The following is a 26157-nucleotide window of genomic DNA, read 5'->3' as shown; positions in this document are numbered from 1 at the left end:
GATGCTATTGTTAATTTGATTTGTGAAGAATTATTTGCACAGAACACACACACATTGAAAATTAATTTCAATTAAACCATTGATCCAGGATGGTACATTTTGTACAACCATATCAGTTTGAGATAATGAGGTCTGTTAACATATTCCAAAGAGTAAATTGATCCCTCGAGGAGAGCAATCCAGGGGTGAAAATGGGAAGATGAATTACTATTCTCTAATTTTGTTTGATTATGTTTGGCAATCAAAGTGTATTTACACAGAAACTTCTCTTCTGAGATTCAGTGGGAATATAATCGAGAACAGGGAAGATTTGTACCTTGTTAGTGAAAGGAGCAGGCTTGATGAGCAGAATGGCCTTTTCTTGTTATATGCTTTCCTATATCCTTGTGTGTATCTCCCACATCCAACATTCCAGAGCAACAGACCAAGAGACACCTGGAAGCAAATGTCTGCTCAGGGCCCTGGTGGATTATAAACTCCTGTCGACCATACTTGAGTATGACTAATGGTTCAGTGTATTCTGTGTATGTGACAGTGATGACAGTCAATAGAGGGCACCCTTTACTAAGTAGTTAAACTATCCTGGGCCTAATGCAGTTCACTGCTTTGCTGCTTTATAAACAGTAACATTCTTTGTACAGCTTGCTGGGCATTCGTACTTGAAGTTAAATTGTGTTTCTCGAAAATAATTTCCGAGCTGGTTCCTGTGATGTTGATTATTACTGATTTCACTGAGAAACAAAGTTCGTGCATCATTTAATAGGATAGGGATGTGGTTCGGGTCTGTCTGAATGTGCTGTGTAGTTCACTCACTGTCAGTGTGGGCAGATTCTGTCATTTGTGATCACATTGGAAGCATTGTGAATTGTGAGGAGGATAGTGTAGAACTTCCAAAGCACATAGACAGGTTGGTGGAATGGGCAGACAAGTGGCAGATGGAATTTAATGTAGAAATGTGTGAAGTGATTTATTTCGGTAGAAAGAATGTGGAGAAACAATATAAAATAAAGGGTAAGATTCTAAAGTGGGTGCAGTAACAGAGGGACCTGGGTGTATATGTGTGTAAATCAGTGCAGTGGCAGGACAGGTTGTGAGGGTGGTTAATAAAGCAGACATCATCCTAAGTTTTATCAGTAAGGGCACAGAGTACAAAAGCAAGGAAGTTATGTTAAACATGTATAAAACACCGGTTCATCGTCAACTGGAGCATTGCATCCAGTTCTGAGCACCACACGAAAGGAAGGATGTGAAGGCATTAGAGAGGGTGCAGAAAAGGTTCACAAGAATAGTTCCAGGAACGAGGAACTTCAGTTATGTAGATAGATTGGAGAAGCTGGGGCTGAGAGGGGATTTGATCGAGGTATTCAAAATCATGAGGGGTCTGGACAGAGCAGATAGAGAGAAACTGCTCCCACTGAAGGAAGGATCGAGAACCAGAGGGCACAGATTTAAGATAATCGGCAAAAGAAGCAATGGAGACATGAAGAAAACCTTTTCACACAGCGAGTGGTTAGAATCTGAAATGCACTGTCTGAGAGTGTGGTGGAAACAGATACAAGCATCCGAACATAGGAATTAGGAGCAGGAGGAGGCCACTCGGCCCCTCGAGCCTGCTGCACTATTCAATAAGATCATGGCTGATCTGATTGTAACCACGACTCCACATTCCCACCTCCGTCTGAGAACCTTTCTCCCTCTTCCTTATCAAGAATCTATCTCCCTCTGCCTTAAAAATATTTAAGGACTCTGCTTCCACTGCCTTTTTATTATTGTCTGAAAAGGAAGAATGTGCAGGGCTACGGGGAGAAGGCGGGAGTGTGGCACACTCTGAATTGCTCATTCTGAGAACCAGCACATAGAAACATAGAAAATAGGAGCAGGAATAGGCCATTCGGCCCTTCAGGCCTGCTCCGCCATTCAAAAAAGATCATGGCTGATAGTTTAATTCAGTTTCCTGTTCCCACTTTCTCTCCATATCCCTTGATCCCTTTGGCATTCAGAAATATATTTTTCTCCTTCTTGAATATATTTTAATGACTTGGCCTCCATTGCCTTCTGCGGTAGAGAATTCCACAGGTTCACCACCCTCTGAGTGAAGAAATTTCTCCTCATCTCGGTTCTAAATGCCATACTCCATATCCTGAGACTGTGACCCCTGGTTCTGGACTCCCCAGCCATCAGGAACATCCTACCTGCATCGAGCCTGTCTAGTCCTGTTAGAATTTTATAGGTTTCTATGAGATCCCCTCTCATTCTTCTAAACTCTAGTGAATATAGGCCTAGTCGATCCATTCTCTCATCATACGTCAATCCTGCCATTCCAGGAATCAGCCTAGTAAATCTTCTTTGCACTCCCTCCATGGCAAGAACATCTTCCTCAGATGAGGAGACCAAAACTGCACAATATACTCCAGACGTGGTCTCACCAAGGCCCTGTATAAAGAACAAAGAACAAAGAACAAAGAAAATTACAGCACAGGAACAGGCCCTTCGGCCCTCCAAGCCTATGCCGATCCAAATCCTCTATCTAAACCTGTCGCCTATTTTCTAAGGGTCTGTATCTCTTTACTTCCTGCCCATTCATGTATCTGTCTAGATACATCTTAAAAGACGCTATCGTGCCCGCGTCTACCACCTCCGCTGGTAATGCATTCCATGCACCCACCACCCTCTGCGTAAAGAACTTTCCACTCATATCCCCCCTAAACTTTTCCCCTTTCACTTTGAACTCGTGTCCCCTTGTAATTGAATCCCCCATTCTGGGAAAAAGCTTCTTGCTATCCACCCTGTCTACACCTCTCATGATTTTGTACACCTCAATCAGGTCCCCCCTCAACCTCCGTCTTTCTAATGAAAATAATCCTAATCTACTCAACCTCTCTTCATAGCTAGCGCCCTCCATACCAGGCAACATCCTGGTGAACCTCCTCTGCACCCTCTCCAAAGCATCCACATCCTTTTGGTAATGTGGCGACCAGAACTGCACGCAGTATTCCAAATGTGGCCGAACCAAAGTCCTATACAACTGTAACATGACCTGCCAACTCTTGTACTCAATACCCCGTCCGATGAAGGAAAGCATGCCGTATGCCTTCTTGACCACTCTATTGACCTGCGTTGCCACCTTCAGGGAACAATGGACCTGAACACCCAAATCTCTCTGTACATCAATTTTCCCCAGGACTTTTCCATTTACTGTATAGTTCACTCTTGAATTGGATCTTCCAAAATTCATCACCTCGCATTTGCCCTGATTGAACTCCATCTGCCATTTCTCTGCCCAACTCTCCAGTCTATCTATATTCTGCTGTATTCTCTGACAGTCCCCTTCAGTATCTGCTACTCCACCAATCTTAGTGTCGTCTGCAAACTTGCTAATCAGACCACCTATACTTTCCTCCAAATCATTTATGTATATCACAAACAACAGTGGTCCCAGCACGGATCCCTGTGGAACACCACTGGTCACACGTCTCCATTTTGAGAAACTCCCTTCTACTGCTACTCTCTGTCTCCTGTTGCCCAGCCAGTTCTTTATCCATCTAGCTAGTACACCTTGGACCCCATGCGCCTTCACTTTCTCCATCAGCCTACCATGGGGAACCTTATCAAACGCCTTACTGAAGTCCATGTATATGACATCTACAGCCCTTCCCTCATCAATCAACTTTGTCACTTCCTCAAAGAATTCTATTAAGTTGGTAAGACATGACCTTCCCTGCACAAAACCATGTTGCCTATCACTGATAAGCCCATTTTCTTCCAGATGGGAATAGATCCTATCCCTCAGTATCTTCTCCAGCAGCTTCCCTACCACTGACGTCAGGCTCACCGGTCTATAATTACCTGGATTTTCCCTGCTACCCTTCTTAAGCAAGGGGACAACATTAGCAATTCTCCAGTCCTCCGGGACCTCACCCGTGTTTAAGGATGTTGCAAAGATATCTGTTAAGGCCCCAACTATTTCCTCTCTCGCTTCCCACAGTAACCTGGGATAGATCCCATCCGGACCTGGGGACTTGTCCACCTTAATGCCTTTTAGAATACCCAACACTTCCTCCCTCCTTATGCCGACTTGACCTAGAGTAATCAAACATCTGTCCCTAACCTCAACATCCGTCATGTCCCTCTCCTCGGTGAATACCGATGCAAAGTACTCGTTTAGAATCTCACCCATTTTCTCTGACTCCACGCATAACTTTCCTCCTTTGTCCTTGAGTGGGCCAATCCTTTCTCTAGTTACCCTCTTGCTCCTTATATATGAATAAAAGGCTTTGGGATTTTCCTTCACCCTGTTTGCTAAAGATATTTCATGACCCCTTTTAGCCCTCTTAATTCCTCGTTTCAGATTGCGCCTACAATCCCGATATTCTTTCAAAGCTTCGTCTTTCTTCAGCCGCCTAGACCTTATGTGTGCTTCCTTTTTCCTCTTAGCTAGTCTCACAATTTCATCTGTCATCCATGGTTCCCTAATCTTGCCATTTCTACCCCTCATTTTCACAGGAACATGTCTCTCCTGTATGCTAATCAACCTCCCTTTAAAAGCCTCCCACATATCAAAAGTGGATTTACCTTCAAACAGCTGCTCCCAATCTACATTCCCCAGCTCCTGCCGAATTTTGGTATAGTTGGCCTTCCCCCAATTTAGCACCCTTCCTTTAGGACCACTCTCGTCTGCAGTAAGACATCCTTACTCCGGTACTCAAATCCTCTTGCAATGAAGGCCAACATACCATTTGCCTTCCTAACTGCTTGCAGCACCTGAATGCTTGCTTTCAGTGACTGGTGCACAAGGACACCCATGTCTCGTTGCACCTTCCCCTTACCCAATCTATCACCATACAGATAATCTGCCTTTCTATTATTACAACCAAAGTGGATTACTTCACATTTATCCACATTATACTGCATCTGCCCATTCATCCAACTTGTGCAAATCACATTGAAGCCTCTTTGCATCCTTCTCACAGATCACTCGCACCCCACCCCCTGCCCCCCTCCTCCAGCTTTGTGTCGTCTGCAAACTTGGAAACATTTAGTTCCCTCACCCAAGTCATTAATAGATATTGTGAATAGCTGGGGCCCAAGCACTGATCCCTGCCATACCCCACTAGTCACTGCCTGCCACTCGGAAAACACCCATTTATTCCTATTCTCTGTTTCCTGTCTGTAAACCAATTCTCATTCCATGCCAATATATTACCCCCAATCCCATGTGCTTTAATTTTGCCCACGAACCTCTTACGTGGGACCTTATCAAAAGCCTTCTGAAAATCCAAATACACCACATCCACTGGTTATCTATTATCTATTATCCTTATCATCCTTATCTATTCTACTAGTTACAGCCTCAAAAAACTCCAGTCGATTTGATAAGCATGATCTCCCTTGCGTAAACCCATGCTGACTTTGTCCAATCCCATTTATGCTTTCCAGGTGTTCACAGAAATGACGGGCCGATTGGGTTTTATTCATGTGCTCTACAATTACTGAGGACTGTGGATTATGATTTATGTGCTATTTCCCTTCAATATCCAGCAGTTTCAAAGTCACTGGCATTCCCTTTCCAGTAAAGTGTCTTTCCTGATCTGATCCCATGATCCGTGGTAGTCACCTTCTGGAGAATATCTCCTTCACCAGGATTTTCGAGATACTTCAGTGGGTAGCTGCGTTACATGGAACTGCCTCAACCCATTTGGTGAAGTTATCAACCAGAATAAACAGTATTTATTCCCACTGCTGGAAGTTGGAAGAGATTCTATCAAATCTATTTGCACACTGCCAAGGTCCTTCTAATCATTGGGTGTGCCAACAACTGCCATCATTGCTATTTCTCCCACTTCTTCCATGGGATCCCAAGACTCTGCCCTGGGACAGAACACAATGTCCAGATGGAGCTGCCCAAGGACAGAACCACCTGGTGTGGTTGGAGTTCATTCCACTCAGCACGCGGGCAGGGTCCACGTACTGGCACTTTAACAACCGATTGCTGGAGGATGAGCAATTCCAGGATTCGTTCCATCGATTCTGGGCCGACTGGAGAAGGAAGCAGGGGGGGCTTCCCCTCCTTGACGCTATGGTAGGATGTGGGCAACACTCACATCCGTGTCTTCTGTCAGGGGTACGTGAAGGTGTCAACCAAGAGGCGGGAAGCCGAGATCGGGCACTGAGGGAGGGAGATGCTCGACTTGGAGTCCCGCTTCGGTCATGACGTCAGGGACCCGGCCCTGTGGCAGGTGTACAAAGAGAAGAAGGGTGCGCTGAGGAACCTGCAGCTCGTAGAGTCCGAGGCGTGTACATGAGGTCGTGGATCCAGATACTGGAAGATTTGGACCACGTCTCACCCTTCTTCTACTCGCTGGAAAAATGGCGGGGCGTCATTAAGCAGCTCATTGAGCTGCTGGCTGATGACGGATCCTCCATCACGGATCCGGAGGGAATGGGCCTCCTTGTCCGCACCTATTACAGTGTGTTATTCTCTCCGGATCCATCCAATGAGGATACAAGCAGAGTTTTGTGTGAGGACCTGCCGCAGGTCAGCCCGGACGGTGCCAAAGGATTGGAGGCTCCGCTCACGTTGGCAGAGCTGACTGGTGCCCTGCACCAGCTCTCGAAGGGCAATTCCCTGGGGCTGGATCGGCTGACCGTGGAGTTCCTCAGGATGTTCTGGGACGTCCTGGGGGACGATTATGCATGGGTTCTGGGGGACGATTACGTGTGGGCCTTGGTGGAAAGCCAGGCGACCGGCGAGATGCCCCTCTCGTGGTGCAGGTCGGTCATCATCCTGCTGCTGAAGAGGCGCAATCTCCACTTGCTTAAAGTCCGGTCTCCGTCCTCAGTACCAGCCTGGGCTCTGTGCTGGCCCACATGATCCACCCCGACCAGTTCTACAATATTCCGGGCCGGTCCATCCAGGACAACATCCTCCTCGTCCGAGACCTGATCCAGCTTTTCCAGAGGATTGCTCTGTTGATCGCCTTTCTCTCCCTTGATCAGGAGAAGGCGTTCGACAGGGTGGATCAAGAATACCTTTTCAGGACTCTGCGCACATTCAGACTTGGGCCGCATTTTGTGGCCCGGGTATGACTTTTATACGTCGCTGCAGAGTGTCTGGTCAAAGTTAACTGGTCCTTGACGGCGCCCCTTCGCTTTGGGAGAGGAGTGCGCCAGGGATGCCTCATTTCCAGCCAATTGTACACCATCTGTGTGGAGCCATTCCTTTGCTTGCTTCACAGGAAGTTGAAGGGCTGGCCATGCGGGTTGTCCTCTTGGCTTACGCCGATGACGTGCTCCTCACGATCATAGGTCCCATTGACTTGCGGAGGATGCGTGACTGCCGGCAGACCTTTCCCATGTCCTCCGCAAGGATCAGTTGGGAGAAATATTCCAGATTCCTGGTGGGTCAGTGGCGGGTCGACTCACTGCCAGAGGAGTTGACACCTTTTGCGTGGAGCAACACGCACCTCCTCTATCTGGGAGTCCAACTTAGCCCCACTGAGGAAGCCTGGCCGGCAAAGTGGCAGGAATTGGAGGCGAAAGTCACCAGTTGGCTGGGGCGCTGGACAGGACTGCTCCGAGTGCTTTCCGACAGGGGCCGTGCGCTGGTCATAAACCAACTGGTGGCCTTGATGCTGTGGTATGGTTGGCCATTTTGGCTCCACCTCCTGCATTTGCCACCAAGATCCAGAAGAAGCTCGTCGATTTCTTCTGGGGCAAGAGGAAACACTGGGTCTCTGCTGCGGTCCTGAGTCTCCCAATTGAGGAGGGCGGCCAGTCGCTGGTGTGCGTCCGGACCCAGGCTGTGACGCTCCGCCTTCAAACCCTGTACGCGGAGCTGCCTCCCAGATGGGGTGTGCTGCCAAGGGCACTGCCTTCAAGACAACACGCAGCTCCCACTGGAGAACGTTAGCTGTGCCTCTCTGAGGGAGTTGCCTGTCTTTTACCGGGATCTATTCAGAGTCTGGAACATGTTCGCCTCCAGTCAGCGCGTTCCCCCGTCGGCGGAGGAGAGCGCCTCGGCTGTCCGGGTGGCCAACTCCGGCGATGGACCAACGGGTGAAGGAGTAGCTGAAGCCTCTGGGACGCCCCTCATTGCAGGTGACGAGGGGACTTGGAAGCGTTCCCAGCAGAACTGAGCCCCATTTGGCGGAACTGCTCATCGGACCCAGGCCCCAAAACCGTCCTCGGGAGCCGGTCTCGCACAAACCAAGCCGCTTCTTGGAAATGCCCTCCGTGCCATTCCAATCGGCGTGGAGGTGTTTTCTGTCCAGGCTATTCCTGCACACTCTCTACTTCCTCGCCCTCGTCAGCGGGCTGGACACGGCCTGGCAATCCGTGTTGACATCTGGCAGCGAGGGGAAACCACAGTGGAGGTCTCTCTAAGCAGGACTCTTCCCCCTTTACATGGGGGACCTGGGGTGGAGGGTGCTGCACAGGGCAGTCCCATGCACTAGTCTTTTAAGTAGGTTCACGGACCCCCAGGCCGCCTGTAATTTCTGCAGCCTGGACAAGTTTGTGTTCCATGTTTATATGGAATGTGCGAGGTTGCTGCCCGTCTTTGAGTATTTGAAGGGGCTGCTCCTCAAGTTTTGGCTGCACTTCAGTCCCACGCTCCTGATCTTTGGCCACCCGGAGCGGAGGGGCGTGGGCCGGGGGAAGGATCTCCTCATCGGTCTGCTCCTGGGCCTGGCCAAGGTGGCAATTCACAGGTCCAGGCTGCGGACCGTCAGGGGGTCCATCCGCCCTGATTGCCTGCTCCTCTTCCCAAGTTATGTTCGCGCCCGGGTGTCCCTGGAGAAGGAGCAAGCAGTGTCCGCGGGTTCGATCGAGGCCTTCTGCGACCCGTGGTCACCGCAGGGGCTGGAGTGCATCATCAATGCTGAGAATGGCATTTTAATTAGATTTTTGTTCTATTTATCTGTTTTTAATAAAGTTATTTTATAAAATGCATTTTAAAGGGGACCTGAGCAATAAAGGCCCCCTCAGCAAAATAACAGGGGCCTGGGGTATAAAGGCTTCCTTCAAAATAAACAAGATGCACTGCAGCAACGCACCAAGTCTCCTTAGACAGAACCTTCCAAACCCACGAACTCTACCACCAAGAAGGACAAGGGCAGCAAATACATGGGAACAGCACCACCTGTAATTTCCCCTCCAATCCACACACCATCCTGACCTGGAACTATATCGCTGTTCCTTCACTGTCACTGGGTCAAAATCCTGGAACTCCCTTCCTAACAGCACTGTGGGTTCACCTACACCACACGGACTGCAGCAGTTCAAGAAGGCAGCTCACCACCACCTTCTCAAGGGCAATTAGGGATGGGCAATAAATGCTGGCCTGGCCAGCGGCACCCACATCCCAAGAAAGAATTTTTAAAATGTAGATCAAAGCAGATTCCAACAACAGGCCGGAGGGGCTGAATGGCCTCCTACAGTGTTGTGTGATTCTCGGATTCGATGGTAAAAGCTGATGACATTAATGGAAAGTAGTGACAGAAAAATTACAGCATCGATCAGGTAAATAGTCCTGACTCAGAGGGGAATATGTTTGGAATAATCAGGAAAACAAGGAAACAGAGGGAAAACCATTGGAATTATTCAGATTACAGTTTGGAGCCATGATGAGAGAGATAAAGTAGCCGAGGGAAAGCTTCACTGGGAGAGTTCAGGTATCAGAGGTTCGGGCTTTCCACAGGTAATGACCCCCTCGCTCTCAAAATCATCATCATCACCATCACCATCTCCTCAAAAAATCCACACTCAACCAATGTGTCCTTGTAAACTACCCCATCACTAATCTCCCTTTCCTCTCCAAAGTGTGAATGTATTTTTGCCTCATTACTCTGTGCCCATTTTCCCCAGACTTCCCTCTTTGAATCTCTCCAATCAGGTGGATGGGGCTGGATTTTCATATCGGGGGCAGGAAATGGACGTCGGGACTGTTTCCGGGTCCCAAACCCGTCCCTGGGGGAAAACAGAAATGAGTTCCGGGTTTCACAGTGGTGACCAGTTAATTAATGCAATAACGGGGGTTTTGGGGGGCAGCTCAAGTGTGAGTCCAATTTAAACTCACCACGGCAGCCATTCCTGTGGCCGCTGTTTGAGTGCTCATACTGCAGAGTGGGAGAACACAGAGCACTTGATTTACATAATGGTCCAGCAAAGCCAGAGGCCTGGCTGCCTTCCCGCTGGTCACATGGCCACCCAATTGTCTGTGGCAGCCTCGCCCCCTGTTCTTCTGCCCTCACGATGCCAAGAGGGTGACGATCCTCTCCACTGCCCAATCACTCACAGCCCACTCCAGCCCAATGGAGAGTGATGTCCTCGGGACTTAGTGAGGTTTAGCCGAGTTTAGGATGAGATATGTGAGACTGAGACTGCAGGCTGTTAAACACAAAGGCTTCTTCTTTATTCTGTTTTATTTCCACTTTCCCTTTGCTAGCCTGTGTGTTCTACAGTGGCTTCAAGTTAACAAAATGTACAATGCAATTTCAAAACACTGCAACACGACATTCCTCCCCTTCTCAGTAAATGAGAGATGTAGTATGTGTCAATGGTTTGTTTCCAAAAATGTAAAGTATAAACTTACACATAAATAGTTCACTTCGTTAGATAGTCACCTATGTATGATGGGCATTTTCTCTCACAAGTAGGATATTGTCTGACATCAGGTGAAGTTTCATTTAACTCATGTTCTTCATCGGAGGTGTCGATGCTGAAATCGGATTCAATGTTTACGAGAGGTGTTTTCAGTGTTTGAAGAATGACACGTTTCTTGTGATAATTTGTGAATCGTGCTCAGCAGTGATCATTGATCCTTTTGTGTTGGTCACAACAAATGGTTGGATGTTATAAGGGGTTGTTTGTTTTCCAACATGACCATCACGTTTCACAAGTACTTTATCTCCTGGTTTTAGTGGTGTAGCCTCGAAGTTTCATGTTTCGTTCTGCATTTACCTTCAATCTATCCTTCTGATATCGATCGTGTTGATGTATATGTTGATCATTATCTCCGTAGGATAATTGAGGAAGACGTGTGCACAGAGGATGTGTAAAGATGAGAGTAACTGGAGGTTTTCCAGTAGTTGAGTTTGGAGTCACTCTGTAATTATGAAGAAAGTGATATAACTCTTGCTCCCATGACTTGTTCACAGCTGTAGCTGTACGTATCACTATTTTCAAGGTTCACATAAATGTCTCGACTTCTCCATTAGCTCTTGGCCAATGGGGTGTGATTTCCCTATGAGTGAACACTAGGTAGTTTGTGAATTTACTGAACTCATTGCTGTTGAATGGGGGTTCATTGTCACTTCTTACTGTTTGAGGGATTCCAAACAAGGTAAAGATCTGGTCAAGCTTTGGAATCACTGCTTTTGTTGGAGTTGACTTAACTAATTCCACGATTGGGAATCTGCTGTAGTCGTCAGTGACAACAAGCAGGTGTTCACCTGTGGGTAAATCTGTGAAATCAACACTGACACAATCCCTGGTCCTGGAGGTAGTTCAGACATCACGAGAGGATCATGAAGATTTGACATTGTGGGTAGTTGACATGGTAAACATTGATTGATTTTATCTCTACCATGCAGTTCATTCCTGGAACCCAAACCATTTGCCTAAGGAGTTGTTTGCTAGTGACTATTCCCTGGTGTCCTTTATCAACAACACATTCTCTTAATGAGTGTGGAATGACCATACAGTTGTTGTGTAATATGAGATCAGATGTAGTTGCAACAGTGAGCTCATTTCGAACATTGGTGTGAAGATCTTGTAGTGTGTCAGAATTAATCTGTAGACATTTCTCGATCACGTCTTTCCACTTTCGTGATTTGATAGCAGGGATGTCCAACCTTTTCGTGTCAGGGGCCAGATTACAATTTTTACCCTCCAGTAGGGGGCCAGTGAGAACATTTCGGACGATAAAGGCATTAAAAATGTATCCTTGTATGAAAACTATAACAAATGTGCATTTTTATGAAGAAGCTTTAAATGAGAAGTAATTTATTGACTTACTTTCTCATTACTATGTTGAACATTGATTTAGTGACCTACCTGACATTGTTTTTGCTTGCATTAATACTCAATCTCTGCCCACACACTTGACGTAGCAATGCAGTGTATTCCAGAATGATGTCCATGTGTCAGAGAGATATTGATCTTTCTTCCTCTCTCCTCTTGCTCTCTGTATCTCTCTGTCTCTCTTTCCCCCCTCCATCTCTCTCTCCCCCTCTCAGTCCCACCCTCTCCCCTACCTCTGTCTCCCCACTCTCTCTATCAGTCTCCCTCTGTCTGTCCCACTATCCCCTCTCTCTGTCTCTCTCTCTCCCTCTCTCTCTGCCCCTTCTTTCTCTTACTCCCTGCTCTCTTTCTCTGTTTGTCTCTCATTCCCTCCTCCTCACTGCCTGCTCCCCAGTCCCTGATCCCTGCTCCCCACCCTCCACTTCCCGCTCTCCACTGCCCACTCTCCACTGCCCACTCTCCTCTCCCCACTACCCACACTCCACTCCCCACTCCACGCTCTCCACTCCCCACTGTCCGTTCTCCACTCCCCACTCCACGCCTCTACTCCCCACTGTCCGTTCTCCATTCCCACTCCACGCTCTCCACTCCCCACTGTCCTTTCTCCACTCCCCATTCCACGCTCTCCACTCCCCACTGTCCGTTCTCCACTCCACGCTCCCCACTCCCCACTGTCCGTTCTCCACTCCACGCTCTCCACTCCCCACTGTCCGTTCTCCACTCCCCACTCCACGCTCTCCACTCCCCACTGTCCGTTCTCCACTCCCCACTCCACGCTCTCCACTCCCCACTGTCCGTTCTCCACTCCCCACTCCACGCTCTCTACTCCCCACTGTCCGTTCACCACTCCCCACTCCACGCTCTCCACTCCCCACTGTCCGTTCTCCAATCCCCACTCCACGCTCCACTCCTCGCTTTCCACTCCCCGCCCTACAATCCCGGCTCCCCTGTCTCTGCTGCCCATTCCCCATCTGTTCATTCTCCATCAATGTGGATTACAGAGACAGGATGTGAATGACACTCTCCCGCTGGGCACAGCCACGTTGTGTGGGTCGGGGATCCTCACAAAAATAGAGCTGCCCACCGAAGTGCTTTGCAGGGCTGAAGTCTGGCCCGTGGGCCGTATGCTGGAAAACCATATTCTAATTCTTCACCTCCAAGTGTCAAAGTAAGGCCTTTTTCCTTGTGACGTCTGTGATAGTGAAACGTGCCATTGCATCTTCAAAACATAGCAGCCACACCTACAGACAGTACTGGGTAACACACTCAAACTCAGAGATACACACCTACAGACAGTACTGGGTAACACACCCACACTCAGAGATACACACCTACAGACAGTACTGGGTAACACACTCAAACTCAGAGATACACACCTACAGACAGTACTGGGTAACACACCCACACTCAGAGATACACACCTACAGACAGTACTGGGTAACACACCCACACTCAGAGATACACACCTACAGACAGTACTGGGTAACACACCCACACTCAGAGACACACACCTACAGACAGTACTGGGTAACACACCCACACTCAGAGACACACATCTACAGACAGTACTGGGTAACACACTCAAACTCAGAGACACACACCTACAGACAGTACTGGGTAACACACTCAAACTCAGAGACACACACCTACAGACAGTACTGGGTAACACACTCAAACTCAGAGACACACACCTACAGACAGTACTGGGTAACACACTCAAACTCAGAGATACACACCTACAGACAGTACTGGGTAACACACTCAAACTCAGAGACACACACCTACAGACAGTACTGGGTAACACACTCAAACTCAGAGATACACACCGACAGACAGTACTGGGTAACACACTCAAACTCAGAGACACACACCGACAGACAGTTCTGGGTAACATACTCAAACTCAGAGACACACACCTGCAGACAGTACTGGGTAACACACTCACACTCAGAGACACACACCTACAGACAGTGCTGGGTAACACACTCACACTCAGAGACACACACCTACAGACAGTACTGGGTAACACACCCACACTCAGAGACACACACCTACAGACAGTACTGGGTAACACTCCCACACTCAGAGACACACACCTACAGACAGTACTGGGTAACACACCCACACTCAGAGACACACACCTACAGACAGTACTGGGTAACACACCCACACTCAGAGATACACACCTCCAGACAGAACTGGGTAACACACCCACACTCAGAGATACACACCTACAGACAGTACTGGGTAACATACCCGCACTCAGAGATACACACCTCCAGACAGAACTGGGTAACACACCCACACTCAGAGATACACACCTACAGACAATACTGGGTAACACACCCACACTCAGAGATACACACCTACAGACAGTACTGGGTAACACACCCACACTCAGAGACACACACCTACAGACAGTACTGGGTAACACACCCACACTCAGAGACACACATCTACAGACAGTACTGGGTAACACACTCAAACTCAGAGACACACACCTACAGACAGTACTGGGTAACACACTCAAACTCAGAGACACACACCTACAGACAGTACTGGGTAACACACTCAAACTCAGAGACACACACCTACAGACAGTACTGGGTAACACACTCAAACTCAGAGATACACACCTACAGACAGTACTGGGTAACACACTCAAACTCAGAGACACACACCTACATACAGTACTGGGTAACACACTCAAACTCAGAGATACACACCGACAGACAGTACTGGGTAACACACTCAAACTCAGAGACACACACCGACAGACAGTTCTGGGTAACATACTCAAACTCAGAGACACACACCTGCAGACAGTACTGGGTAACACACTCACACTCAGAGACACACACCTACAGACAGTACTGGGTAACACACTCACACTCAGAGACACACACCTACAGACAGTACTGGGTAACACACCCACACTCAGAGACACACACCTACAGACAGTACTGGGTAACACTCCCACACTCAGAGACACACACCTACAGACAGTACTGGGTAACACACCCACACTCAGAGACACACACCTACAGACAGTACTGGGTAACACACCCACACTCAGAGATACACACCTCCAGACAGAACTGGGTAACACACCCACACTCAGAGATACACACCTACAGACAGTACTGGGTAACATACCCGCACTCAGAGATACACACCTCCAGACAGAACTGGGTAACACACCCACACTCAGAGATACACACCTACAGACAGTACTGGGGAACACACCCACACTCAGAGATACACACCTCCAGACAGAACTGGGTAACACACCCACACTCAGAGATACACACCTACCGACAGTACTGGGTAACTCACCCACAATCAGAGTTACACACCTAGAGACAGTACTGGGTAACACACTCAAACTCAGAGACACACACCTACAGACAGTACTGGGTAACACACCCACACTCAGAAACACACACCTACAGACAGTACAGGCTAACACACCCAAACTCAGAGATACACACCTCCAGACAGAACTGGGTAGCACACCCACACTCAGAGATACACACCTACCGACAGAACTGGGTAACTCACCCACAATCAGAGATGCACACCTACAGACAGTACTGGGTAACACACTCAAACTCAGAGACACACACCTACAGACAGTACTGGGTAACACACTCAAACTCAGAGACACACACCTACAGACAGTACTGGGTAACACACCCACACTCAGAGACACACACCTGCAGACAGTACTGTTTAACACACACACACTCAGAGACACACACCTGCAGACAGTACTGGGTAAGACACATACTCAGAGACACGCACCTACAGACAGTACTGGGTAACACACCCACACTCAGAGACACACACCTACAGACAATACTGGGTAACAGACCCATTCTCAGAGGAACCCACCAAATGACTGCACTGTGTAATACACACATCCTTAGACATACAAACCTACTGAGAGTACTGGATAGCTATGAAGAGAGACTGGATAGGCTAGGGTTGTTTTCCTTAGAGCAGAGAAGGCTGATGGAGGACCTGATTGAGGTATATAAAATTATGAGGTGCATTGATAGGATAGATAGGAAGAAACCTTTTGCCTTAGTGGAGGGGTCAATAACCAGTGTGCATAGATTGAAACTAAGAGGCAGGAGGCTTAGAGGAAAAGAATTTTCACCCAGAGGGTGGTGCGAATCTGGAATGCACTGCCTGAACACTTGGTAGAGGCAGGAACCCTCACAACATTTAAGATGTATTTAGATGAGCACTTGAAATGCCATAGCATACAAGGCTATGGGCCAAGTGCCAGAAAATGTGATTAGAATAGATAGGTGCTTGATGGTTGGCAAAGACACGATGGGCTGAAGGGCCTGGTTCTGTGCTGTATAACTCTATGATTCTATAACACACCCACACTCAGACTCACACACCTACAGACAGTACTGGGTAACCCACACACACTCAGAGACACACACCTACAGACAGGACAGGGTAACCCACACACACTCAGACACACACACCTACAGACAGTACTGGGTAACCCACACACACTCAGAGACACACACCTACAGACAGGACAGGGTAACCCACACACACTCAGACACACACACCTACAGACAGTACTGGGTAACCCACACACACTCAGAGACACACACCTACAGACAGGACAGGGTAACCCACACACACTCAGACACACACAACTACAGACAGTACTGGGTAACCCACACACACTCAGACACACACACCTACAGACAGTACTGGGTAACCCACACACACTCAGAGACACACACCTACAGACAGGACAGGGTAACCCACACACACTTAGACACACACACCTACAGACAGGACAGGGTAACCCACACACACTCAGACACACACACTTACAGACAGTATAGGGTAACCCACACACACTCAGACACACACACCTACAGACAGCACAGGGTAACCCACACACACTCAGACACACACACCTACAGACAGTACTGGGTTACCCACACACACTCAGACACACACATCTACAGACAGTCCAGGGTAACCCACACACACTCAGATACACACACCTGCAGACATTACAGGGTAACCCACACACACTCAGACACACACACCTACAGACAGTACTGGGTAACCCACACACACTCAGACACACACACTGACATACAGTCCTGGGTAACCCACACACACTCAGACACACACACCTCCAGACAATACAGGGTAACCCACACACACTCAGACACACACACCTACAGACAGTGCAGGGTAACCCACACACACTCAGACACACACACCTACAGACAGTACAGGGTAACCCACACACACGCAGACACACACACCTACAGCCAGTACAGGGTAACCCACACACACACAGACACACACACCTACAGACAGTACTGTGTAACCCACACACACTCAGACACACACACCGACGTACAGTACTGGGTAACCCACACATACTCAGACACACACACCTCCAGACAATACAGGGTAACCCACACACATGCAGACACACACACCTACAGACAGTACAGGGTAACCCACACACACTCAGACACACACACCGAACAGACAGTATTGGGTAACCCACACACACTCCGAAACACACACCTACAGGATGTAAATGTGTTGGAATCAGTTCAGAGAAGGTTTATTAGACTAATACTTGGAATGTGCAGGTTTTCCTCTGAGGAAAGGTTGGACAGGTTAGGTTTATATCCACTGGAGTTTAGAAGAGTAAGAGGTGACTTGATGGAGACATATAAGATTCCTGAGGGGTTTTGACAGGGTGGATGTGGAAAGGTTGTTTCTTCTTGTTGAAGAAACTAGAACTTGGGGTCACTATTTAAAAATAAGGTGTCACCCATTTAATACAGAGTTGAGAATTCTTTTATTTCCAAGGGTCGTGACTCTTTGGAACTCTCTTTCTCAAAAGGCAATGGAAGCAGAGTCTATAAATATTTTTAAGGCAGAGGAAGATAGATTCTTGATAAGCAAGGGGGTGAAAGGTTATCATGGCTAGGAGGGAATGTGGTGTTGAGATTACAATCAGATCAGCCATGATCTTATTGAATGGTGGAGCAGGTTCGAGGGGCCGAGTGGCCTACTCCTGCTCCTAATTCATATGTTTGTATTTCTGTTTGTAATCAAATCTTATGCTAATGTGCTATTGATTGAGAGTTTAACCAGCCAATCATTAGAATCACTTGCTGAAATACAGCCAATCAACTGACAGGAATGTGGGACATTTCCAAAGTACTCCCGAGACATTTACTGAATATTCTTAATGTTTATTACCTTTTACAGATTTACATTTACAGTAAAAAGACTTGAATAAACAGCTCAGTGAGAGGAAGCTGGAGAAATTCACAGGGAGAATGAAGGTTTATTAAAACAGTTGTGGAGATTTTCTCAATAACATGAGAATCCTGTCGCTTTAAACAGAGACTAAACTTTAAATTGTAACTGCAGGGTGAGCAGGAAGGAGGTCTGGTTTACTGAGCGGTGACTTCTGAGGTTCATATTATTTTAGCTCAGCTGACAGTCTTCAGCATCTTAGAGAGGTTTTACTTGGCATCACGAGTCTACATTGTCCAATCAAACACTCCCAGGGCAGGTACAGTACAGGTTAGATACAGAGTAAAGCCCCCTCTACACTGTCCCAATTTAGTGCCTTGACCCCTGATCCTCAGAGGTGTCTCAGACCCAGTCACGAGAAGGAAGAGAGTTGAAATTCCGTGCTGACAATGACCTTTATCCTCCCAGCTCACCCCTGTTATATTTAAAGTTGTGTCTCCTCTGCGGACTGTCTCTAACATTCTACACACATTCTGATCTGCTCACACTCTTACTGAGGGGAGAGGACAGGGTCTCGTGGGTGAGGGCACAGGAGAAGCGGGCGTTGGACTCCCAGTCAGAGCCAGAGAGGGTCAGCAGGCTGCTGACACTGTAGGTGCTGTCCGAAGCTCGCAGGTAATTGCTGGTCTGAACTCCGGCCAAAATGGCTGCACCGTCCTTCTTCCACTCCACCCCCACTTCATCGGGATAGAAGTGATCGGCAAGGCACACCAGGGTGGCAGTGCCCTTGGCCTTGACCTCCTCCGGCGAGGGGGGCATCAGGGTCAGTGTGGGTTGAGACTTCTCTCGGCCTGAAAGAGAAGAGAAAAACTGTTAATCACTGCATGTTTGTGTATTTCTGTGTTCTATTTGTATATTTTTTGCTCTCTGTATATATTTGTGTGTTTTATGTATATATTTGTGTCTTTTGTCGGTATATTTGTGTGTCCTCTGTATATATTTGTGTGTTTCATGTATTTATTTGTGTGTTCTGTCTGTACATTTGTGTATTCTCTGTGTATATTTGTGTGTTCTATGTGTATATTTATGTGTATGTTTCTGTGGGTGTTTCTGTGTTTGGAATTGTCACATCAGATAACAGACAGCTGAGTTAATGAACTACGGCTGGTGTTGAATCGTTAGAAATGAGCACCATCACTTCTTAATTTGCCTCGCTTGCTAGGTTTAGTCTAAAATACAAAGACAGTGGATGGTTTGATGTTCAACTGGTTAAATTGTGTTCGACTGCTCTTGGAAGTATGATATGGTAGTTTTTTTTATTCATTCATGGGATGTGGGCGTCGCTGGCCAGGCCAGCATTTATTGCCCATCACTAATAGCCCTTGAGAAGGTGGTGGTGAGCTGCCTTCTTGAACTGCTGCAGTCCATGTGGGGTAGGTACACCCACAGTGCTGTTAGGCAGGGAGTTCCAGGATTTTGACCCAGTGACAGTGAAGGAACGGCGATATAGTTCCAAGTCAGGATGGTGTGTGGCTTGGAGGAGAACTTGCAGGTGTTGGTGTTCCCATACAACTGCTGGCCTTTCCTCCTAGGTGGCCAGCCTTTGACCTGCTCTTGTAGCCACAGTATTTACAGGGCTACTGCAGTTCAGGTTCTGGTCAATGGTAACCCTCAGGATGTTGATAGTGGGGGATTCAGCGATCGTAATGCCATTGAATGTCAAGGGGAGATGGTTAGATTCTTTCTTATTTGAGATAGTCATTGCCTTTCACTTGTGTGACGCGAATGTTACTTGTTACTTATCAGCCCAAGCGTGGACAGTGTCCAGGTTTTGCTGCATTTCTAGATAGTCTGTTTCCGTTTCTGTGGATTCGCGAATGGTGCTGAAGGTTGTGCAATCATCAGCGAACATCCGCTCTTCTGACCTTATGGTGGAGGGAAGGTCATTGATGAAGCAACTGAAGATGGTTGGGCCTAGGACACTATGCTGAGGAACTCCTGCAGTGACGTCCTGGAGCTGAGATGATTGACCTCCAACAACCACAGCTATCTTCCTTTGCGCTAGGTATGACTCCAAACAGTCGAGAGATTTCCCCCTGATTCACACTGACTCTAGTTTTGCTCGGGCTTCTTGATTCCAGACTCAAATGCTGCCTTGATGACAGTTATTACTGAAATGAGTCTGAAAGAAGGGCAGGAATGGCAGCTCAATATTCCTGATACTGAGTTTCCCAATGGGATAGAGAGGGAGAGAAAAAAGGAGAAGGGTTTCACAATATTAGTCAAAAGAAAAAATCGCAGCTGTGAGGAGGGATGATATTCAAGCAGGATCATCGAATGAGGACATTTGAATGAACGTAGGAACAAAAAAGGGGCAATCACATTGCTGCACTATATATAGACCAGGGGTCGGTAACCTTTATTACCTGAAGAGACTGTTTTCAAAAATATTACCTAAAATAAAAACTACTGGCAGTGTCAAGACCAAAATTCAGCATTTCTAAACCAAATACCTTCTAAATTGCCAAGTGCCTCTGGTAGAATGCACACTTTGTATATATAATAAATAAAATACATGTATTGAATTTATGTATCAATAGAAAAAAAGTCAAAATCAGAATAGGTTTCACTCTGAATTATTGCATTTTTTGACTTGTTTTTGTATAATTTTGTCAGTAAAGTCAAAATTTAAAAAAAAAATTTAAATTCAGATGTGCAGAATTAAGACAATTTTTTCAGCTATTGATTCTCGTAATAAAAAAGAAGTTTGTAATAGCAGAATAATTTATCATCTCAGTGATATTAGAAACAATAATGGTCACAAACATAAAAACTGTTCCTCCAATGGAAGCTGTACCACTCAAACAAGTTCATTTAGACAATGATGATGCTTTTCATTTAAATAATCATTTGAAACTATAAAGTACAACATAATGATTAGCCTTTTATCCCCACAATAAAAACACAGTTTACTTTCCTTGACTGAATTTTTTCGGCCTTTTTCATGTTAATGTGATCCAACTGGAAAAGGTTGGCAGCTGTAAATGAGCTGTTAAAGAGTCACATGTGGCTCCGGAGTCGCAGGTTCCAGACTCCTGCTATAGACCCTCAAACAGTCAGAGGGAGAGAGAAGAGCAAATGTGTCGGCAAATTACTGAAAAGTGCAGAAACAACAGGCCAGTAATAGGAGGGGATTTCAACTTTCCAAATATTAACTGGGATAAATTCAGTATAAAAGGTACAGAGGGCGCAGAATTCCTAAAATACATTCGGGAGAACTTTTCTCATCAGTAGAAAGACCAACAAGAGAAGATACAGTTCTGGACTTAGTTTTCAGGAATGAATCTGGGCAGGTGGAAGGGGATCAATGTGAGAGTGTTTTAGTGGCAGTGATTATAATTCAGTTAGATTTAGAGCAGTTATAGAAAAGGATAAAGATGGACCAAGAGTAAAAGTTTTAAACTGGGGAAAGGCCAATTTTACTAAGCTGAGATGTGATTTGTCAGAATTAGACTGGAAACAGCTACTTGAAGGTAAATCAGTGTCAGAGCAGTGGGAGGCATTCAAGGAGGAGATAGTGAGGGCTCAGAACAAACATGTTCCCACAAAGAAAAAGGGTGAGACTCCCAAATCTCCATTTACCGCAGATGGCAAAGAGCATACACAGTAGGATAAGGTACAAAAGGGAAACTTATATCGGATACTGAGATCTTGATACTGCAGAAAACCTGGAGAAGTGTAGAGAGTTCAGGGGTGAAATTGAAAAGGAAATTAGGGAAACAAAGAGAGGACATGAAAAAATATGAGCTAGTAAAATCAAGGAAAACCCAAAGATGTTTAATAAATACATAAAGAGCCGGAGAATCACTAAGAAAAGAGCGGGGTAAATTGGAGTCCAAAAACCTAACCTGTGTGTGGAGGCGGAGGATGTGGACATGTTTCTGAATGAATACTTTGTGCCTTTTTTCACAGAGAGTGACAAAGCAGACATTGTAGTGAAGGAGGAGGAGTGTGAAATCTTGGATGGGATAAACTTAGTGAGGGAGGAAATATTAAGGTGTTTTACATCCTTGAAAATGGATAAATCACCAGGCCCAGGTGAAATGTATCCCAGGCTGCAAAGGAAGCAATGGAAGAAATAGCGGAGGCTCTGATCCTCATTTTCCAATTCTCTCTGGTTAAAGGCATGGTACCTGAGGACTGGAGGACTGCTAATGTTCTACTGTTGTTTAAAAAGGAAAGAATGGATGGACCAAGTAATTACAGATCAGTCAGCATAACCTCGGCAGTGGGAAAATTATTGGAAAAAGTTCTGAGAGACAGTAAAAACCATCATTTAGAGAAGCACGGGATTAATTCAGGACAGTCAGCATGGATTTGTTAAGGGAAGTTTGTGTCTGACTAACGATTACATTTCATGAGGAGGTTACAAGGAGTGTCAAAGTGGGCGTCATGTTTGAAAGAGTCGACATGGATTTTAGCAAGGCCTTTGATAAGATCCCACATGGCAGACTGATCAGAAAATTAAAAGCCCATGGGATCCAAGGAAAAGTGGGAAATTGGATCAAAAATTGAGTCAGTGACAGGAAGCAAAGTTTTATTGTCGGTGGGTGTTTTTGTGAGTGGAAAGCTGTTTTCAGTGGGGTTCTGCAGGGCTCAGTACTGGGTCCACTGCTGATTATAGTGTCTTTCAATGATTTAGATTTAAATGGAAGGGGTATTAAGAAGTTTGTAGATGATACAAAAATAGGCCTTGCGGTTGATAATGAGGAACAAGGCTGCAGACTGCAGGAAGATATCAATGGACTGGTCAGGTGGGCAGAAAAATAGCAAATGGAATTCAGTCCAGAGAAATGTGAGGTAATGCATTTGGGGAGGACAAACGAGGCAAAGGAATATCCAATAAATGGGATGATACTGAGAAGTGTAGAGGAACTGAGGGACCTTGGAGTTCATGTCCACAGATCCCTGAAGGTAGCAGGACAGCTAGATAAGGTGGTTAAGAAGGCTTACGGGATGCTTGCCCTTATTTGCTGAGGCCTGGAGTATAAGGTTAAGGAGGTTATGCCAGAACTGTAGAAAACACTAGTTAGACCACAGCTAGAAAACTGTGTACAGTTCTGGTTACCACATCACAGGAAGGATGTGATCAAACAAGAGGGGGTACAGAGGAGATTTACGAGGATGTTACCAGGAATGGAGAATTTTACCTATGAGGAAAGATAGGATCGGCTGGGATTGTTATCTCTGGAACAGAGGAGACTGAGGGGAGATTTAATTGAGGTGTATAAAATTATGAGGGGCCTAGATAGAGTGGATAGGAAGGACCTACTTCCCGCAGCAGAGAGGTCAATAACCCAGCGGCATAGATTTAAATTAATTGGTGGAAGGATGAGAGGTGAATTGAGGAGTAATTTTTTCACCCAGAGGGTGTTGGGGGTCTGGAACTCACTGCCTGAAAGGGTGGTAGAGGCAGAAACTCTCATCACATTGAAAAAACACTTGGATATGCACTTGAGGTGCCGAAACCTACAGGGATATGGGAATAAGAGCTGGAAAGTGGGATTAGGTTTGTTAACTCATTTTCAGCTGGCATGGAAACCATGGGCCGAATGGCCTCATCTGCATTGTAAATCTTTCTATGTTTCTCTGTTTAAACGTCTCTAATGAAGGTTTATCACCAATTCAGCACTGAAATGGTTAATAGTAAGAGTGTTTAAAGACTCAGTGTCCCTTTAAGACACTGTTAACCTGACAGGAAGCTCGAACTGTAGATCAGTCTATCTGGAGGAAACAGGCTCAGTGTTAACAAATCTCAGATCACACACACATCCGGAGAACTTTCTCCGGAACACTGGAGCAGACTTGTATCAACACATGTCAGAAAGGATTCATGTTGGGTGTCGGTGTGGAAGGTTTCGATTTCATTTCAAACCTTCTTGTCCAACACTGGGGTGAGGTCAAGGGTGAGGTTATAATCAGTCTCAGTGTACTGGGGTCAGGCAGGGTCACTGCTCCAAATGATCCCATGACCCCTGGAAGGTGAGAGTGTGCGCGAGGGTCAGGATCAGGAGTCTCCAAACTCAAAGAAAGACTTGCATTTCTATAGTGCCTGTCACCACCTCAGAATGTCCCAAAGTGTTTTATGGCCAATTGTGCACAGCAAGATCCCAGACAGCTGAGTGATAATGAGCAGATAATCTGATTTTCAGTGCTGTTGGTTGAATGATAAACATTGTCCAGGACACCGAGGAGAATTCCCCTGCTCTTCTAATAGTGCAGTGGGATCCTTTACATTCACCTGAGAGGGCAGACGTCAGTTTGTCTCATCTGAAAGACAGCACCTCTGACAATGCAGCACTCCCTCAATACTGCACTGCAGTGTCAGCCTGGATTATGTGCTCCAGTCTCTGGAGTGGGACCTGAAGCCACGACATTCTGACTCAGAGGTGAGAGTGTTACCCACTGAGACAACACTAACACCTCACAGTCGAATAGTCTGCCATTCTCAACCTCCCGGCTCACACTTGGAGGAATGAGGCCACTTGGGGAGGGTGGAGCTGTGCCCCAGCCAGAGATAGTGCCTTCAGGAGAGAGATGGAGAGCAGATTGCGGGAGACCTGTAGTCTAGAGGGGTGACATTTAACCAGTCGATGGCAGATGCTGAGCCCTTTCCCTGTAAGTATTATGTAAGTCGATGGGGAAAGTGGGAGGGGCACTAGAGTGACACCTTTGTTGCTGCTGAAACTCTTGCTATCTGCTCAGTCATGTCTAATAAACACACAGACAAATCAGACAAACATTAGTCAGTTTTCTGTGGATTTTCTGCTGGGTTCAGCTTTAATCAACAGGGTATTGTGGGAGCTCCCGGTTAATAAAAAGAAAAGAAAGACTTGTATTTATATCGAGTATTTCACACCTCAGGACCTCCCAAAGTCATTTACAGACAATGAAGGACTTGTTTAAAGAGCAGTCACTGTTGGAATGTAGGAAATGTGGCAGACAATTTGTGCACAGCAAGATCCCACAAACAGCAATGAGGTAAATGAACATTTTCAGTGACGTCGGTTCAGAGATAAATATCAGTGTCATGCAGGCCCCCACCTGCCAAGAATGAGGCACATTAATTTCACCATATGAACACTGCTTTTTAATCTGTTGCTGGAGTAAAGAAAGAACTTGTTTTTAAAAAACAGCACCACGCCCTTGACTGGAAAGACATTGGCATAATAACAGACAGTACTTGGAAGGGACAAAAGACCATTTCCTGACAAATTCAATCCACAATGGACTTTTGATTACCAGACATTGAGGGTGGAGGAGCTCCCATTCCAGCTTGACTGCTAAGATGGCCGACTACACCATCGGACATGGCCAGACCAGTTTAGTCACATGACTAACTGGCTGTTGTAGTTTTTTAAATTTGAACTTGCCACAGAGAATTTGAACTCAGAAAGCTGTTTGCTCCTGGACTGAAAAGACTTTTCATGGCTGGCTTGCCACTGTCTCTCTCCCGTCGGCTTTCATCTCTCTCACCAGCTTCAGAAATCATTGAAGACATATGAACCGCAAGAGGGAAAAGTCTCCCACAGTGAACAAGGTTTAAGAAGAATACTGGGCCCCAATGAAAAGCAAGATCTACCGACAAGCAAGGACTACAGTGAGCTCGAAGCACAGTAACAAAAACTCTCTTCAGAGATTGCCTCAAACCTCTGCACTTTATTTTTCTTCTGCTCTTTTCTATCTCTATTTGCATGTGTGTATCGCATATGCATGCTAGCGTGGGGCGGGGCGTGTATCCGTACGCGTTAACTGAATTAGAGTTTTAGTTTAAGTTTTAATAAATTTCACCTTTCTTCTTTA

General features: G+C 46.5%; 1 protein-coding gene and 1 gene segment (V, D, J or C); one reads left to right on the top strand and one right to left on the bottom strand.

Annotated features, from left to right (window-relative positions):
• The window catches only part of LOC137373133 (ral guanine nucleotide dissociation stimulator-like 1), a 212168-nt gene that overhangs the window by 104055 nt on the left and 81956 nt on the right, over positions 1–26157 (top strand). The gene's annotated exons all lie outside the window — the stretch shown is intronic.
• LOC137373137 (Ig kappa chain V region Mem5-like) overlaps positions 18267–26157 on the bottom strand; it is a 44624-nt gene continuing 36733 nt past the window's right edge. Inside the window, 1 exon segment of the V gene segment in view lies at positions 18267–19145. Coding sequence covers positions 18817–19145 — 329 coding nt within the window.

Source organism: Heterodontus francisci, chromosome 8 (genome assembly GCF_036365525.1).
Source record: "Heterodontus francisci isolate sHetFra1 chromosome 8, sHetFra1.hap1, whole genome shotgun sequence".
In the NCBI taxonomy this organism is placed as follows: domain Eukaryota; kingdom Metazoa; phylum Chordata; class Chondrichthyes; order Heterodontiformes; family Heterodontidae; genus Heterodontus; species Heterodontus francisci.
The sequence above is the reverse complement of the archived record's forward strand: the minus strand, read 5'-3'. Positions and strand labels throughout refer to the sequence as shown.